Source organism: Hydra vulgaris, chromosome 13 (assembly GCF_038396675.1).
Source record: "Hydra vulgaris chromosome 13, alternate assembly HydraT2T_AEP".
Lineage (NCBI taxonomy): Eukaryota > Metazoa > Cnidaria > Hydrozoa > Anthoathecata > Hydridae > Hydra > Hydra vulgaris.
In genome coordinates, this window is record NC_088932.1 from 18,790,660 (window position 1) to 18,811,499 (window position 20,840).

Consider the following 20,840-nt stretch of genomic DNA (forward strand, 5'->3'; position numbering starts at 1 on the left):
TTCTATTTCTAAATTCAAAAGAGAACACTAATATAAGTGAGATGGGGTAATTGAGTGAATGTTTATTGGGCATAGGATAATTCATTAGTGTTTTGATCAACTCGATAATATTATGTATGTGTAAAGTGTGCAACATGTATATAATTACATATCAAAATTTGTTATGTAACTTATGGTAGTAATTTACCCTTATAAAGAAAACTAAACATTCAACCATAATAAAAAATATACCACTTTTTTTGCAACATTTGTATCGAAAAGTGATTGATCACATTTAAGAAACTCTGTGATAGAATTATTCTAGTAAAGATCAAAACTATTTTTAACCTTAAATGTCTACTAATAAAATAAAATTCAACAAACTTCAAAGGTTACAATTAACATTTCGAGTCAAAAATTCTAGACTACGTAAACAAGTTTGAGATTTAAAATCCAAACAAAAAACCCAAAAAAATGTGATGGGTCTATAAAACATATTTTAAAATTATCCAGAAAATACTTATCACTTTTACAAGTTAGTTTTTTTAAAAGTCAATTAGAGATGAGTAAACAAGTCAATAAAGGAAAACGCTGGGCAGTTTGTGACAAAGTTTTGGCTTTGCGAATTCTGTTTCATAGTCATAAACTTTTAATGTCTTGCAAACAATGTTCTGTTTACCAAGTCAAACCTGTCTATTATTATTTTTGTCCCATGTATTTTCAGATCTTCAAGAAGGGCTTTCTTCTTAATTGTTTTCTTTATTAAAGTTATGTGGTGATGCAATGAATCTGCTTGATCATAATATCAGTCTTGTTATACAGTAGATGTAGATGAAATGTCATTAAAGCAGCATTTAGAGTATGATTCTGACGGGGTTTATGGTATGAAAAATGGAAAACTTTTGAATTAGGCCCTTGTAATTATGGTTAGAGGCTTGGCAAATAAATGAAAACGACCAATAGCTTAATTTTATAATAATTCAATAGTATCAACAGCTGGCTTCTTTACTACGTGAAACTGTTTCTAAGATTCAAGAAACTGGTTTACACATTAGATGTATAGTTTATGATACAGGATCTACTAATATATCTGCCTTACGTTTGCTTGGTTTATCCAAAACTTTACCACACTTTCCTAATCCTTCCAATGATAAAAATATTCATATTATTTGATCCTCTGCCTTTAGCAAAAAGTATCAGAAATAATTTATGAAAACATAACATTGACATTAAAGATGAAGTTATTTCTTTGCAACACATCCAGTCTCTGTACAATTTAGACAAAATAAATTCTGTGCGTCTAGTGCCAAAACTAACAGATAGATACTTTCTATCTGTTAGTTTTGGTCCTCTGTTATCTATGAAGATCAAACTTGCTACTCAAGTTTTTAGTTATCAGGTTGCTTCTGCATAATATTGCTGCTCTAATACAAATTTACTTCCTTTAAGTGTATTACCAGATTTATTGAACGCATAGATACTTTATTCGACATATTAAATTCATATAAATTATATGCAGATAAACCAGCTTGTTGCGCTCTAACTTTAAAAGGAGCCAGTATTTCTCAGTTGGAAGGGTTAAAGCATCGGATTGAGAAATGGAAATTTTGTAATATTAGAAGTCAAGCAAGTATATCCTGTCATTGGGGTTTAAGTGTCACAATTAATAGTGTTCTAACCTTAAGTAGAGAGCTATTTTCTAAAGGTTTTCAATTTGTTTATACTTCTCGTTTTAATCTGCTTTGAGATTTTTTTTTCGATTATTCGAAGCAAAGGTAGTTAAAATGACCGTCCAAATGTTAGACAATTTCGAGCTGCCTATAGAAACGCTTTATTACTTTTATCTGTAGAAAAAAGCAAATCCAATAGCAACTGTGTAAAGGATTCAAATTTTGAGGCAGCTTTCAATCTAAATAATTTTATGAAGTGTTGTAATCAAACAACCGTTAATTTATGAAACAGAAAATAACATACCTAAAGGAATATCTTATTTTCGTCCATGATCATTTTATATGTTTAATGCAACCAAATTAAATTTGAATGCAACTAAAGGATCAAGCCCTTTTACACAAGCCTGGATGGCTTATTCAAAAGGTTAAATTATGTTAAAGGTGTGCATATGTACTCTTTCTTAGTTCAGCTCATAATCCATCAGCTTTTATGTCACTAGTTTGTGAAATGGAAACAACTTTTATAAGATTTAATAATAAATGTCTTGAAAGAAACAGACTGGCCATGATTCATATCAATAAAATTAAAAAAAAAAGTCATTTTCAGTTTTTGCACAATCAACATGAAAAAAATGCGCTTTATTTCGAAAAAAACATTGTTCCGTTTTTCGTTATTACAAGAATTTTTTATTTCATAAAATTATTAAACAGAGACATAAACCCACGGAATAAGTCAAAAAAAAATTGCACGTGTTCTTCATAATTAACATATTATGATACCATTTTTTCAAATTTTTTTTTTTTATTGTAGTAAGATGTGCTATTAACTTTAAAAAAATTTGCTATGTTTTTGGTTATTACAAGAATTTTTTATTTAATGAAATTTTAAAACAGGAACATATACCCACCCAATAAGTCAAATTGCAATTTGAAAAATATTATAGGTTTGCCCTTTGATATATTATGATATTATTTTTTCAATTTAATTCTTTGTAATGAGACTTTGTTATGTTATAATGAATATATTAATAACTTTTATTAATGTATAATGTTAATAACTTTAACGTATTATAAAATACTTTTACGTCCTAAAAAAATTAATCTAACATTATGTTCTACAAAACGTTTTTTCCCCATTATTTCATTCTTATTGAAACATTTTAAAGGTAATCTTAACAAACTTAATGTATCTTAATGTTACAAAATTGAGATATTTAGCAAAAAATTTTATTAATTAAAAAAAAACAACTATTTGTGTTAGTGGCGGAAAAGGTCCGGCAGGACATCCCAGAATGCAATTTCGATCAATTAACAGGAGTTTTCGCGAAGTGGATAGGCTTTGTTTGTGAGATTTTAAAAAAATTTTCAAACCCTCTAAACGAATTAATCATTCGGCCTTCAACGAACCCTACGACGACCCTACCGTACCTTTTACTCGTTGAACATTTTTAAACTCACCTCATCTTCCGAATTTCTATTTTTATAGATTATGTTCCGAACACAAACCTTAATAACCTCATAAAAATCTATTTTTAATTATGTGGTATTATAATATCACGTGTTATGGTAACCTCAAACTAAAATGGTAACCTCACAATCCATAGTTGTAACCCTGTTTTGAGGAAGGGGGAACTATACAAAACGCTTCTTATAAACTCTTTTCTTTTACTTACAAATAGTTTAGTTTAATTTATTTAAAAGTTCAATAATTTTAAATATTTACAATTATCCGTTAGGATTTTTTAAGTTTTGAAAAATAAAAAAACAATGTTTGTTACTTTTTATCTAAAAATTATCAACGAAGATGTGCTGGATCAGGCATCTCTGTAATGACAGTCTTCGGTATTCGTGCACATCTGTCACACAAGCAGCATACCGTAAGAATATATTGAAAGACATGCTTTTATGCTCCTCTTTTACCGATTAAAATATTTCATCCAGACGATTTTTATACATGTTAACTGAGATTGTGCAAACTACTGTTTGGGGCAGGGTATTCAACTGGGACACAACACAGTTTGTTTAGAATTTTTCTCTCGGCATGCAGTTCAGTACTCGTTGCATGCTAGTCGTTAATTATGATATCGTATAACGAACGCATAAAAACTTTGAAGTAGAACGTCAAAGTTTATATCGTCAATTTTGTGCATGTATTTAAAAATCTGGGTTAAACCACTTCTTTGCCTTCTCTTTTCGAGTGTTGTGAGGCCTAAAATAACTCTTCTCTGCTCAGGGTTTTTATGTTTATTAGAAGAAACTGTTTTGAACTTTCTCCAGCGCGTCTATGTCCCCCTGTTGGTATGGTGAAAACGCCTGGATGGCGTACTCAAGGTGAGGTCGAACATACGAGGTGTATCAAATATATTTATATATTAAATATGTATAAAAAACATATCAAAAAGCATATATCACCAACATTCTGTTTTCAGAAACATTGTGTTCTATACTTATAAATCCGTATCTTTATTTTACGTAAGATATATTTATGAATTTAAAAAACACAATGGCTTTAAAAAAAGAATGTCCGCGATATATGATTTTTACTGTGACATGCTTTTTATTGGGATGTATGGTTTTTGTTGTTTTTTATTCTAGAAACGAAAAAATTCAGAACATACTCAAAGAAGAATGCTACGTATCGCGGATGCGGAAAATGTTTGACCAATACATTATTTGTGTATTATTTGCGAGTTTACATTAGCACCACGAAAAAACTTCAAAGGCACCGTGAAAATCGCTTTAGTTTAATTTAATTGGATTTTAGGTTTGGTCTTCTGGAAACGAAGTAAATTTTCGTACGCTCATACTTCGGCCGGGTGTATTAAAAAAAAAAAAAGCAATTGTTTTTACACAGCGTTTTTGGAGTAATTGCTAAGCTTTACTTGAATAAAAATTTGAGCGATTTAGCAGTATATTTTATTTCACGTAAAGCTGAGCGAATACTCAGCGATTTAGCAGTAAATTTTCATTTTTGTAAAGCTGGGCAATTACTATTAAAACGGTAAGTGAAAGCGATTGCTTTTTCACCCGGCCTTTTGTGTCAGTAGGCAAAAAATACTATTATTTGAAAATCTGGGAACAAAACGAAGAAATAGTGAAGTTTTAAAATATACAAATTTTAAATAAGGCAAAGTGATCAATTTTCTATTAAAATATTTTAAAAAATGAAATTATCATTAAAAAAATATATATTTTTAAAAAAATTATACAGCATTCATTATTTTACAGCTAAAAGCAAAAATTATCCATATACAAAAAACATTTTATTTCAACGGTATCCGGTTTAAATCGCAAAACAAAAATATAATTTCTATTTGGGATAAATGTTAGATAAAAGTTATAAAATATATACGATTGTAAGTAAATTCTTATTTAGTTTGCGACAAACAATGTGGATGTAGTTAGCAGTGATTATAAATCAAGTGAGCTAATTGTAATTATTAAAAATTTAATTAAAAAATTAATCTAAAGTTAATATAAAAATAAATATAAAATAATATAAAAAATAAAAATAAAAATAATTAAAAATGATTTCATTTTGATTATCTTTTCATCGTTTATGATTTCACTCCGATGGCTTCTTCTTTTTTTCGTTTTTCTTTTCTACTTCTTTTTTTTTAATTTCTTTACTTTTTTTTATTTCTTTTCAATTTTTTCTTCTTCTTTTATCTTCGCAATAATTTTTTGACACATTAACTCGTGAGCATCGAGGATTTTGAGTTCTTTTAATGCATCAAGAAACTCTTGTATTGTTGTAGATCTTGAACTTGATAAAATATCGATCAATTTTTCTGTGGGATTGTATGTGTTTGGGTGCTTGATTGTCCTCGCGATTGTGTTGACATCTTCTTTAGAACCAAGGAGTTCAAAAGCAACATCTTTCCAGGGTTGGTCATTAGCGTTAAAACTGATAAGTTTATAGGTAAAACTTGTTAAATGAATTTTATTAATCTTGGAAACTTTTTCTTCGTCTGAATATTTGAAACTTTTTAAAGACTCTAGTGCGCCATTCAAACCAAGAGTTTCCAAGCACTTGCACAAATCTTTGATTTTTAAATCCGGTTTATATTGCTCCAATTTTTCAAATAACGACTTCGCGGGATTTCCACCACCGTAACAGGCAAGTAGAATCTTTATGCGGTCATTTTCGTGTAATTCAAAATAATCTATGATATCATTCAATCGTTCATTTTGATCCAAATTTTTAACCAAAAGGGATAAACCATTACGATAATCTAAAAACACAACTTTATTTTTTTATCTTAAACTTCATATAGTGTTATAACCATTTCACGTAAATATTAAAAGCGCTCGCTTTTGTTTTGTTATACGATATAACATACATATATCATATACGTATCTATAAAAATGTTTTTTCTTATATGAGGTTTGTTACGCAGCGTCTAAAAATGTTTAGACACTGCGTAACAAATTTCATCAATTTTTTAAATTGAACTTAAAACTTGATTAAGAAACTATTTATTAAAAAAAAAGAAAAAGTTTGAGTTCATTCATCATAACAATTTTTGTTACTGATAGGTTTTAGAGTCCCTGGTAGCTTAATTTGAGTCAAAAACATTAAAACTCAACTTTACAAAGTTTTTCGTATGGCTTTGTTTTTTAGATTTCTATATGACTTCTACTTTAATTTCAATAACAGATTTAAACTTTTTTGATTAATAAAAAACATTTTCCTTTAATATTTAAAAATTAAAATCAAGTTAGAAAGTGTGAGGGTTACGTTAAGTTTAGAGTAGCTTAATAAAAAAAAAAAATAGTGAATGGTGAAATGGAAAACTACATTGAAAGTTTGAAAGAATTTTAAATGGCATTAAAATACAAAGACATATTTGGTGCCTAATTTGGTAACGTAAAGACATATTTGTCACAAAACATTTTTTATTGGAAAGCAAAGTTGAAAAACTATGATCTGATTTCATGAAGTTAATTTTTTCCTTAAAAAAGCAAAATCATTCTAATATATACTACTAAAGGTAGTATATATTACAATGATTTTGCAATTTAAGAATGAGTAGAGACAATTACAATGATCATAAAAACAAATCATTAACAGATTTGCCTTGATGTAAAAAGAATGCTTTTCCCCTGAATATATTAATAATATTTATTCATATTTTTATAATATCTGAGTACCTTTATAAGTAGGGAAAGCTGTTGTACTTAGCGCAGTTTTTTAGATATATACTTTTTGTTGTGATTTGACGTACAGCACGCAAATCATAATTGCATATTTTGAAAGGTCAACTATTTGGGTACTCACCACCAAAATATCAGAAATGTATATTTCATACTTTGTACATAGATTTTAAAGTTAAAAAAAAAGGTAATTAAGGCCAAGGTACAACATATCCTATGTACCTGGGTCAGTACTACGATGTACCTAGGACACATTGAAAATTTGGAGGTAATTTAAGTAAATTATTATCTTTTCTTAACTAAAATCGTTTTATTAGGTCAATTACATTATTTAACAAAACACCTTAGAAATTCTGAACAAAATCAAAACAATATTCAATTTTTTTTTCTTTTTGAACAAAATCTTTAAACAAAAACAACAAACTTTTAATTACTATTTTGTGTGTGTGTATATATATATATATATATATATATATATATATATATATATATATATATGTCTTTTCGTATTTATTTACGAGGTTCGGCTTTTGGGTGAGGGTGTATTATACCCGGTGATATCAAAGTTGGCAATTTTCCGTTTATAACTTCAAAATCTGAAGCAGTCGGCTGACTTGGCACAGGCACCTGATCAATTCTGATCAACAGGCACCTGATCAATTCTGGTGGGTAATTTTTCAGTAAGTGGACGATCCGAATAGGATGGCGGCATAAAATCAGCATCTGTGTAGATGTTTTCATTCAAAGGATGAAAACCAGTTGAACTAAAACCTTTATAAATATTGTTTGGTGTGAAGGCAAGAGGAAAAGCTTTTCCCACCAAGCCAGCAATATCATATATAGTTAATGGTTTTCTCATATGACCTGGAGACGTTAGTAACTCGTTAGCCGCTGTATTAAAATAAGTCTTGAAAGGCTCAAAAACTGACTTGTCTAATGGTTGCATATGATAAATAGTATGTGGATGTAGAGTAATAAGCTTTACACCATTATCTTGGCTATATGAATTGCGGGTACTGAAATATGACTTTCATGATTGTCTATTATGAGAATGACAGGTTGTTCTTTGGTAGGCTTTGCATATTTGATAGATGCTGGAGGAACTTCACAAACATAGACTCAATTAACCAACAAGATGGATTGGCACCTCCAATACTGTCTTTAGGAGCTCCAGTTATCATAAAATCTTTAAGGTTTACAAAAGGATATATCAGCATGGATGGAATAAAACCATCATCTGCATTAATAGCCACTATCATTTTAACCGTCGTTCTACTCTCATTATTTATTACATTACATAATTTGAAATTTTTCAAACAGAGATATAGACTAGATCAAATAACACTCTAAAATGTAGCAAATCACAATAAAGTCACAAAATGCAAAGGAAAAAAAATAACATTCTTGTTAAAAAATTTCTAATTATATCGTGTAAAGTACACGCAGGTTAGAAAAGATTAAAAAAAAAAAATCTAAGAAAATAATTTTTATAAATCTATTTCTATGATCTATTTTCTCACTTTAAACTTTTCTACAAATGTCTGTGTCAAAAAAATGCACGAAGGGACACTAATGAAACTAATAATAAATCGTTTAGTATTATAATATATAGATAAGTGTGAAATAATTTAACAAAATATTTTAATAGGCCAAAGTACAACATCCAGGTTGTACCTTGGCCACTGACCAAGGAACAACTGTTGTATTCCAACTTAAACAAAATGATGGATTTTAAATAGTTTTGAGGTTACTTATCCCATAAGTATACATAATCAAAATGTATCGTTGCATTTCTAATAATTACTAAAGAAAATGATTTATTTTTCTAATATTTAACTTTTAACGGTCAATGTTATCTGTTTAATATAACTTTAGAACATTTAACTAAATTAAAAATTATATTTTATATACTTTTATATAAAATATAATTTTTAGTAACGTTTCCATCTTATAGTTAAAAAAATAAATAAAAAATAATAATTTCTACAATATTTTAATAATATGCATCATAAAACTTCAATTTCAAATCTCTGGAAGTATGATAATGTCTAAAACAAGAATTTACTCACAGACCAACATCACAATTAATACACATGTATCTAGTGTCATATTGAATTTTGTTAGCACTGCATACTGCATACATATACTTGATGGACTTGCCTTTATAAGATTTAAAGGTATTAATGATGGAAAATGCTAGACTCATTAGTTTAACATTAATAGAACTTCTAGATTTTGTGTTTAAAAATATATAATTAATGCTTCGACAAAAATAAAATTGATGTTTTTGTAAATCTTTTTAGCTATACAATAAGCATTATAAACAGATGTGTTTATTAAATGGATAAAGTATTTTTTATAAGAAATGTCTTGACTCTTTTACCTTATGAACTGTAAGTGGTTGACATTTGATCACCTTGATAAACACCACTAATGTTTTTTTTATGTAGATCAACAACAGCTGGTATTACCTTTTCCTTTTACCAGATCTAGTTACTTCTGTGATACTATTTTTAATGTATGTGTTTTATAAAAAAAATGCCAAACCATTATTTATTTTTTCTTTTTACAGTAAACCATTCAAAATATGTATCTTGTTTTAGATTTTATATGTATTCTGTTTTAGAAACACTTTAAAGGGGCATTCACAAAGTATGTACGCAGTAAAACGCCTGATTTAGGACCCCTAGCCTCTTGTACGCACCTATTTGCTCCAATCCAATATATATAAATCTTATCTCTTTTTATTGGATTCCACATTTTAAATCTAGAGTTTGGCTTCAACTGCTTTTCTTTTAAATTTTGCATGGTATACATTTTTTTTATTATATATTTTGTTATAAAAAAAAAAAAGTATGATATGATAAGTATGTTGTTGCTAATTGCATTTATGATTACATAGTTTGTTCAACTATGTAATCACAAATGTCATTAGTAACAACAAACTCAAACAATTGATAAGGTTTAAAGAAGGTTATGTCAGCATGCATTTCTGGGGTACCATTAAACTCATAGCTATTGCAGGAATCTAAAAATTCATCATCAATCCATAAATAGTCTACAATATAGATTTTTTTTTGTTTCTTTGTCTTCTGAAGACATTTTATTACATTCAACAATCAAATGCTAATAGAATTCATGGATGTCCATATTTGAATTACTACATGACTCGATATATTCTGATTCACTTAAACAAGAAAATTTTTCTTATTACTCCATTTCCACCAAAGAAAACTCTGAAACTTTTGACTGCAATTTCCAACAACGATGGAAAATTTCCACTTTCCATCACTAATAATGGAAAGTATAAAGATATTTTAATGATATTTTAAGATTTCCAGAACTTAAAAAAATCAGCACATCTATAAGCACTTCATTCATATAACAATAAAACTTCTTTTATACATTAAAAAATTAGAATTAAATTACAAATTGAAATTTAAAAATTTTTAATTTAGTTAAAAATCAAAATTAAAAATTAAATTAAATTACAAAATTCTAACCTTTGATAGGTAAACTTGTTTTCTCATAAAAACAATTCTTATCATCATCTGATAGATCATCAAAAACACTTTTCCAGTTTTTGTTTAACAACTGGTTATTACCTAAAAAGAAATATTCAATTAACAAAAGTTGCTAACTATGGCAAGAAAAATAGCTCACTTGAAGGGAAAAGGCTTCGGTTACCTGGTTTTACCTTGGATTTAAAAAAATAGATGTTACTTAAATTGAAATAAATATTTTGTCATAAACACTGTCAACATAATGTGATTCTTAGGGTATGAAAAGTCGCATTTATTTCATATAGAAGCATTAAAAAACTAGTTTTAAGTTGAATAAACTCAAAATTTTATCTTAAATTAACTAAAAAACTTTCTGTTCTGTGGATCTATGGAAGAATTACAAGGGGTATATGATTTCATGAATGGTATCCACCCACCTATATAATTTACTTTTAATGAATCTAATTCTTTAACTAATTTTTAAATTTTGTGAAATAAAGAAAAAATGTGGAAGGGTTGGAATGTGGATGTGGGAGGATTAAAAAATTAAAGATATATTGAAAAGATGTTCAGAACAAAGTAAAAACACTAAAATAAAAACTACATATTACAACTACATATGTATAAGTTACATATTACAACTACCTGAAAAAAAGTGTTTTGGATGTATCGGTATTTTAATGTAAAAATGTGGTCTTCCAAAACATAATATAAATAATGATATTGATATATATTAATATAAATGATATTGACTTGGGATTATTATATATATATATATATATATATATATATATATATATATATATATATATATATATATATATATATATATATATATATATATACATGAAGACCACACTGGAAAAACGATCAAGCTACATTTTTATTGTTTTGAGTAAATTAGATTTTAAACTTCAAAACATCATAGCTCACTTATTTGTTAAGCTTTTTTAATTTTCTCTTTTTTATTATTTACTTGAGCAAGGTCTTTAATAAAAAAAAAATATTTACTGTCAACATTACTTAGTAATGATGGTGTTGTTATTGTTTTACTGATGGCACACCTTTTTGACGCTTGATAGTTTTTCCGTTTTATATTCTTTTTTTTTTCAAAAAATGTTTATAAAATAGTAAATTACAGTTTTAGCTGGTGCAGTGTAGAGTGTATCTATTGTTTGTCTAGAAGAATAGCTAATACAATAAATTAAGGGAAACTTAAACTTTATTAACTAGAAATAAGATGCGTTTTAGTAATAGTGATCAAGATTAGTTAAAAAATAAAAAGTTAATTGTTTTTAATCATCAGTGTCCAAGCTACTTCCTTCAGAACCTTCAATGATGCCTGTAGCTGAGGTTGAAAGGTTGTCAAAGAATGCATGGTTTTAAGGTCGACAAAAACGCTTGAGAACCTGGAGATCATTATACTTTTCTTTGCTGATCGCCAGATCAGTAGGGTAAAGCTGCATCAGCGTTGGAAGATTTCTAAGAATTTATCCCTTCTTCTGGGGTTTTGCTAATACAACGGTTTCCATTAAGCCATTCCAATTATTTCTATATGACACCAATTTGGGATGCTAAGCCTCAAATAGGATTTCCTGCACTGGTCTTGTGGGAAAAGGACACTTTAAAGTTTAGTTTCATGTGGTCAGTGAAGGTCAAAAACTGGTTGCAAGAAAAACGAATAACATTGAATGGTGTTGGTTTAGCTCTAGCTTCTTCTAGGACTCTACAACAGTCTTCTGGCAACTCTACATCAGCCTTTTGGTTTACCAGACCCATGTCTCTGTCACACTCCATGTAAGAGTGTCCTTTGATGGGGAAAGTCAGCTTGACAGTCTTGAAGCGCTTGTTGGTGTGGATCATTGTGTGGAAGAAACGGATGATAGTGAAATTTTTATTCTGTCCAGCACACCCATCACAAAAAGCCTCAAGGTCAGTGACATTACTTGAAAGATGATTTATGAAAAAATGATACAACATTGACGCAACGTCATCTGCACCCTTCTTTCCTTTGGTTTCGTCATAGGTATATATGTATACATCATTTGTGGACAGCACGTGAATGTTGAAAGATACAAAATTTTTTTTGATAATCAAATGATATTGCCTCAACCGGTTCAGTCGCTTGAGCACGTCTGCGTGCCCCCGACTTTCTTGTGTAAAATGTATCAGCTTTGCGTTTGTGAAGTTCATGTTGTTTGGTCAATTTTTCTTTTTTCACACGTAGGATATCTACGTCTCCTTCATTCTTTAAGATGTATTTTTCCACATGCTCTATTTTTAAAACTAACTCGTCACAAGTTGCACAAGTGTCTTTCCTTTGGTATCCAAACCCTATATTAAAGTCCTTAACAAACACTCTGCGATAAGTTTCGTAAGTTATCTCTAGGATGTGTTTCTCGGAAGAGGGCGTGCATTTTGCTGACATTAAGTTCCGCTGAAAGATACAGCTTTCTAGTTTTGCCAAGCGCATAGTGAGAATGTCTTCCACGAAAGCTTGATATGTGTGCTCGGATAGCTGCTGTCACATGGTCAGGAAGCCTGCGTGGCCTATTCTTATGTCACCCTCTGGTATCTTTAGGAGGACACACTATTGTAAAAAAAACTCATTTTTAAGTGTGAGTAATAGAAACGGATAAGTTGATTGAAGGGAGAGAGTGGGGTGTGGGTGGTAAGAGTTGCACATTTTTGTTTAACTGGTGTCCTGTTGTTACTAAATAAACAAATTTCTCGTGAATACAAGTTTTTTTGTCACAAATCAAAATTTTGGTAACAAAAGAATCTCTACCCTTCACATTTAATTAAGAATAGTCCACACTTACTCAAAAAAAAAAAACATAATTAATTCTCCTAGTGGTAGTGCTAGTATAGGCTATAAGTTAGTGAATATCTTTCCATAAACAGTCAGCCTTTATGACTACAGTTAGTCTAAGTTGTGCTTAATAGTTAGTTAGTCTAAGCTCTGCAGTTTAATAATTTAACTGTTATAAGTTGGCATTGCACTATCTGTATAGTACAGGTTGCTAGACTGTGAAAAAAGGTGTAATACACAAACATCAACACGAAAAAGAGGTTCTACTGGATGTTTAGCCATAGTACAAAAAAAAAACAGTCAACTGGTATTATTACAGTCTACAGCTAATCTAAGTAATAAAAACTTATGATATTTTTGCAATACAAAATAAAACGTGAATACATCTAGTAACATGAACTGATTGTTATAATATTTTAATTTAGCAGTACCAGATCTAGTCATGATTAACTTTGTAATACAGAAATAGCTATATGTATAGATGCCTTTTCAACAATTTATAATTATGATAATATAAACTATTATAATAATTATCACAACTATACATTTTTTAAATAGGCATACTTTGTGTAATAATTATACTTTGCTACTTACCTGTTGAAGTTAAGGCTTTTTTGATGGTTTGTACTCTTCTGTTTGTAATGCCAAACAAGGCAATAAAGGCTTTGAAGCAGACTTTCTGTTCTACATAGGTTCCACCACGTAGAACTCGTACATGATAAGAATAGCTAAATTCATGAAACTGGGCTTCCCCTTCACAAAGTAGGTCTTCTCTTCAACACTTTCTTTGTTGTAATAAGAGATGATAGGAATAAGTCTTGTTCGTCTTTTGAAGGGTAAGCATTGAATGCTTTAATAAGAGCTGCTGTCTTCAAGAACTGTTTTTTCAAAGCACTGCAAAAATGTGCACTGGCAGTTATTGCCAATTGTGTGGTTTGAAAGTCAAGCTTTTTTCGCCTTATCTTTTTTAGAATCTAATGATTTTCTTTTCTTTGGCTTGTCCGCCCGTTGTGGAAAATCAGTTGCATCCGCCATTTCAAAACGTTTGTTTATAATTTTGTCGATTCTGATTGGTTTAGCGTTGTCACATGCTTTACAGCGAGCAATGTGATCGTTCTTCCAGCGGACAGATAAACTTGAAAGCTAAATATCTGTATAACTTGATTGGTTTTCTGGTTATATAGTCAATTATTATATAGTTTAGCTGCAGCCGAATATAACAGGGGTAAAAAATGCAAAAATGCAGCTTGATCGTTTTTCCAGTGTGGTCTTCATATATATATATATATATATATATATATATATATATATATATATATATATATATATATATATATATATATATATATATATATATATATATATATATATATATATATATATATATATATATATATATATATATATATATATATATATACTATATATATATATATATATATATATATATATATATTATATATATATATATATATATATATATATATATATATATATATATATACTATATATATATATATATATATATATACTACTGTGATCAAAAAGTAAGGTGAATTTTTTTATAAAATGAAAATTTTTTATTTATTCTTCCAAATCTGTATTGTCCCCCTCAAGATAATCCCCCCCGGCCCCAATGCACTTTTGCCAACGTTTTTTCCAGTCTTCGAAGCATGCCGAAAAGTCCTCGGTAGGGATAGCCTTCAATGCGCGTGCCGATTCACGTTGGATCTCTTTAATGGACTCAAAACGATTTCCCCGGAGTGGTCTCTTGAGCTTTGGGAACAGCCAGAAGTCACACGGTGCTAAGTCGGGCGAATACAGTGGTTGTGGAGCAACATGGGTAGAGTTTTTGGCAAAAAACTCACGAAGAACCAGTGCTGTGTGCGAAGGCGCATTATCGTGGTGCAAAATCCAAGAGTTATTGGCCCATAATTCCGGTCTCTTTTTGCGAATAGCTTCACGCAAACGTCGCATAACGCTTAAATAATATTCCTTGTTGACAGTTTGGCCAGTTGGAAGGAATTCGTAGTGCACGACACCACAATAATCAAAGAAAACAGTCAACATGACCTTGATTTTTGAGCGACTTTGACGTGGTCGCTTCGGTCTCGGCTCGCCTTTTTCACGGTATTCGCTCAATTGGTCGGTTGTTTCAGGGTCGTATGCGTAGATCCAAGTCTCATCGCCAGTAATAATTTGTTTGTAGACCTCTTGATAGTCAGAAAGCATTGCTTCACACGTTTTAACGCAATGCTCTTTTTCAAAGAAATTGAGAAATTTCGGCACCAAACGTGATTTGAGTCTTCTGAGGCCCAAATGATCCTTCAAAATCGCTTGCACCAACCCAAATGATATTCCAACCATGTCAACAAGGTCTTGAATGGTTAACCGACAATTTGCATGCACCAATTCTTTGATTTTGTTGATGTGGCGATCATCAATCGAAGTCAATGGTCGTCGGGAGCGTTCCCAGTCATCAACACGTTCTCGGCCTTCTTTGAAGTCTTTGTACCACTTGTAAACATTTTTTTGAGACATAGTCTCTTCACCGAAGGCCTTTTGCAACATTCGATACGTTTCAGCAGCAGAAATATCATTCTGCAAACAAAATTTAATAGCACTTCTTTGCTCAACAAAATTAGACATCGTAAAAATCGCTGAATGCACTTTTGGTACTTCAGAAACAAGCGTAAACAAAAAAAAATAATTATGAGTTTGATATGTATATTTGGCGCAAATGTTAATGAGATTCCTACCAACTTAAAAATAAAAAAGATTTGACGATTCGAATAAGGCGGGAAGTTTAAATTAAAAATTCACCTTACTTTTTGATCACAGTAGTATATATATATATATATATATATATATATTTATATATATATATATATATATATATATATATATATATATATATATATATATATATATATATATATATATATACACACACAAACAATTTTAAATGTATTCTACAAAATTAAAGTGCTCAATGTTCTTAAAAGAACAGAGCAATAATAAATTAGAAGGAAATCTCTTATCAAACTTTTTTCATTTTACATTGTTTTTCATCAATAAAGTCAATATATATATATATATATATATATATATATATATATATATATATATATATATATATATATATATATAGATCTATAGTTTGTTGTCTTTGGGAAGAGCGGAAGGAAAAAAGTGATTCTTACGCCAACACGTACGTCACTTCTAATTACTTTTGACTTTCGTCCAACATTTGCGTGTTGGACGAAAGTAAAAACCATTAATTTAATTACAAATAAATTGTTTTTAAAAAAACCACAAAAACGCAAATTTAATTGACCAGAATGTTTTAAAAACAGTCTGAATGTTTTTAACAATATAAACAATGCTTTTATTTTTATTTTTTTTAATAAAATGTTTTTATTTTTAATTTTTTTAAGAAAATGGTTTTATTTTTATTTTTCTTTACTGTAAATCATGCGCTACATTGTGTTGTTGCTGTACGTGAGTGTTGCTACATCGACTATCTTATAGCCTGACTCGCAAGGGAGTGCTGCTACATCGACTGACAAATAGCCTGACTCGCAAGGGAGTGCTGCTACATCGACTGACAAATAGCCTGACCCGCAAGGGAGTGCTGCTACATCTACTATCTTTTAGCCTGACCCGCAAGGGAGTGCTGCTACATCGACTGAGGGTTTGGTTGGGGCAGGCAGTCTATCAATTAATACAAAAAAATAATTTTGGTCTTGCATTTTAATTTTTACTTTTTGTCAACAAAATACGGAAAAAACTTTCGGACAACATCTAGGGGTTGTATATATATATATATATATATATATATATATATATATATATATATATATATATATATATATATATATATATATATATATATATATATATATATATATATATATATGCATATATATGCATATATATATGCATATATATATATATATATATATATATATATATATATATATATATATATATATATATATATATATATATGTATGTATGTATATGCATATACATTTTATATATATATATATATATGTATATAATGATCTATATATACATATACATATAATGAGTTAAAAAAACATAAATCTTTATTAAAAAGAACCTCTCCACTCAAATGAAAAAATTTTTTGCTATGCCTCAGGATAATCATTATCAAAATACTCAGCCTATGGATATTCATTATGATCATAATTATGAATTATCTGTTGTAATTCTGTTTTGTTTAAAAGACTTTGAAAAACTCTTTTTTACTCAGTAATTGTTTACACTGTGTAAGTATTCTTTGATATTTCAGAGTTCATTTGGAGTAGATTATGCTATTTATATCCATCTATTCCAACTGAATTAAAAAAGTACTTATGTTTTATATTAGTTAAGGGCAAGGAAAGTATAAAAAACTATATTATTTTGAGGAAATTTTTCATAATCTTTTAAATTAAACAAAAATACTAAAGTCTGGCTAAAAACACACTATAACAATTAGGGAAGAAATTCTGCTAATGCACATGAAATTGCAACTAGACTCGGCTATCAAAGATCTAGCATTTAGATTTATAATTTTTAATTCTCAAATTTAATGCTCAACTATAACTACATGAATTATAAATTTGAAAACAAGTTAAAGCCACTTATTCTGTAGCGAAATCATGAGACAAATTTGTTATATAAAGCAAGACGTTTTTTTTGGATGTTACACAATGTAGAAGGTTTAATAGACTGTACTAAATAAAATTTTTTGTAAAAACATGTTTAAAAAGTTGGTTGTCACATTTTAGAATTTAGAATATGTAAGATCAAGTTATTGCTAACAATGCTAGATCTCATTGATTACATATTGATCTCATTGATTTCATATTGATCTCATTGATTACATATAAGTCATTTGTAGAGTTTTGAGAAGTTTACAAATCTCAACTGCATAAAAATTAATCTGTATATGTAGATTTAAATAACTAAAAAAGATTTATCCACTTTTCTTTTCTTTTTTTTTTATACAAAGAAATAAAAATAAAAATAAATAAGATTGTTATCAAAATTTGTTCAGCACATCAACACATATTCACAATTGCTGCAACAATTTATATAATAATTTATATAATAACAATTTTTCTCAAGTTTTATATGTGAATAATTAGCAAAACATAAAATCTTCTATAATTTTGATCAATTAGTATAACATACATAGAAATCAGCATGAGGAGTGCCACTAAAAAATAACTTGTGTTATATTTTTGTGCTATATAATGTGTATATATATATATATATATATATATATATATATATATATATATATATATATATATATATATATATATATATATTTTCTTATAGTAAAGGTTTTGCAAATACTGTTTGTGGTAAAAAAACAGCTTTTAACATCTAATTGTGTTTATAGATGACAAAATCAAGTTAACTTTATGTAAACAAAAATTACCTGAAAAATAAGCTAATTTACTATTAAGTTTACGTAACAAAAAATAAAAACTCAAATTAAATATTACATATAATATAAATTAAATAAGTTACTCTCATCTATGTAACCACCTTGGTGATTGTTTTACATATTCTTGTTATTCTACATTTTTACTCCAAATTGTCAAAGTTAATTATAAGCTACTCACTATTAAGTTTTTTCCACACATCCTTTGCACCATAAGGCATAAGTTTTTTAGATTTCTTTTCATTTCATCCCATAAAAGTTCAATAGAAGAGAGATCTCATAATTGAGGAGGCTAAATTGTTCTACCTAATACTTGATCATTCTCTAACTTATTCAAGTAATTCCTACAAAGTTTTGAAGAATGCTTTGGGTCATTATGTTTTTTAAAAAATGACTCCAAATACACTTCTTGAAAAATGATTCCAAATACATTTTTTTCGTCATTGTGTCACTTGGGTATTCCGTCCAAAACAGCCCCAAAACATGACACTACTTCACCAAGTTTCACATTTGGCAAATCACATTGTTTTATCATCTGTTCTCCAACTTTTCTTTTGACAAAGAACTTTTTTTTAGAACCAAAATTCTGAAACTTCAACTAATTGGTCTATAGAAAACGTTTCCAGTTTTTTATTTTTATTTTAAGGCTAAAGGCAAGTTTTACTCACAGTTGTTCTGCCATCAAGCCCTGCTTCAATCAATTTTACCTTTTTACCATTGTCACAGATACCGGAGCCCATTTATATTATTTCAAAGGTTAATTGGTTGAAGAAAAGGAGTCTGGAGCATAAAATAATCCATTTTTTTTACTAATGATTGTAATTGTTCTGTCTTCCATAGCAGATATAATTCGACAATGTTCCGATTTGTTGATTCATTTCCAATTGATCACACTTCCAGTTTCTTCTTTTTTATAAAGTTCCAAACTGTTGATTTTGAAGTCTTGAATTTTTTTGCTGTTTGACCCATTGAATATTTTTCTTGTCACAGTGTGAATATTGCAAATCATTTTTCTACAGTCAAACCTTGTTTTCAAGCTTTTTATTGGGTAAAAATATCAACAATTTATATAAAGTATTAAACTATTAGTGCAAGACTATTGAAATTCAAAAAACTCAAAATATAACTAACATAATAAAATAAATCTTATAGTATCTCATAATATCTAAATAAATCTCTTGAAATAAAATATAAAGGAATAGTTAAATGTTAATTTTGCTTGAAATCATAAAAATGATAATTTATAAAGTGAAAATTTTAATCTGAAAAAAGTTTAAAAAATCTTTTATTTATTTGATAGATTGCTTTCTAAAACCAAAACTCTCAGTCGCTGTAGAAGCACTCCTCACATGTTATACCTATTTGTCAGTCAATTTAGCAGTATACCTCGCACGTTCTACTTTTTTTCAGCCATTGTAGAAACACTTCTTGCTATTTTCGTTCTACCTATTTTTCAGTAGATATAGCAGCACTCCTCACATGTTCTACCTATTTGTCAGTCGATGTAGCAACACGAATAAACATCAGATTTAATAATTGGATTATTTATTTTGAATGTTTGGATCAACACTATGTCATGATCTGCACAACCTAACAACAAAGTATTTGGCCTGTTTAAACAATGGGTTTTTAGGCCATGATTCAATGAGAACATTGAGAAAGCTATCATTAGACTGTGTAGTGTGGAAGAAAGTACAAGATTAGATCAATTCTCTTAAATTGTGAGGCAGTCACTTCAATAAATGAGTTTCCTGAAATCAAATTGGCAACTCTTACTTTTTTTTCACACAGTGAAAAAAAAGTAAGAGTTGCCAATTTTTGGCTGATCTACCATGAATGTCATGTCATCATCTTTAGCTGTCACCTACCCATCTGCAACGTTTGGTCATCATATTTATGTAATCTCTGGATAAGCTGTATATTATTTATCAGAGCATCTCTAGCGACACTTCAATTAAACCGTGACTGGATGTAAACGAATGCAAATCAAAAAATTAAATATATACAGGGTGGCCACACTTTTTTTGAGTTAATAAATAAAAAATAAAATACTTAGGAGATTTTAGGAGATTTTGAAGGATTTTTTAGGAGATTTTACAGGGAAACTTGGAAAAAACGAACAAAAAAATTAGTTTATTTAGGAGAACTTTTTTTCTGAAATTTAAATATAATTCAAAAATTTCATTGAAAAACTTGAAAGTTTAAATTGAATGTTCGAAAGAAAACTTCAAGTTCAAAAAACAAGTTTAAATTAG

General features: G+C 28.8%; 1 protein-coding gene across 2 annotated transcripts in view; it reads right to left on the reverse strand.

The window, feature by feature from the left end:
* Window positions 1-4,819: 4,819 nt before the first annotated feature.
* The window catches only part of LOC136090355 (uncharacterized), a 54,075-nt gene continuing 38,054 nt past the window's right edge, over window positions 4,820-20,840 (reverse strand). For both annotated transcript variants that reach the window (XM_065816946.1, XM_065816945.1), the window contains 2 exons: window positions 10,310-10,411; window positions 4,820-5,884 (listed from right to left, as the gene is read on the reverse strand). In XM_065816946.1, the coding sequence (XP_065673018.1) occupies window positions 5,286-5,884; window positions 10,310-10,411 (701 nt within the window). In that variant the 3' untranslated portion in view covers window positions 4,820-5,285. The remainder of the gene's footprint in view (window positions 5,885-10,309; window positions 10,412-20,840) is intronic.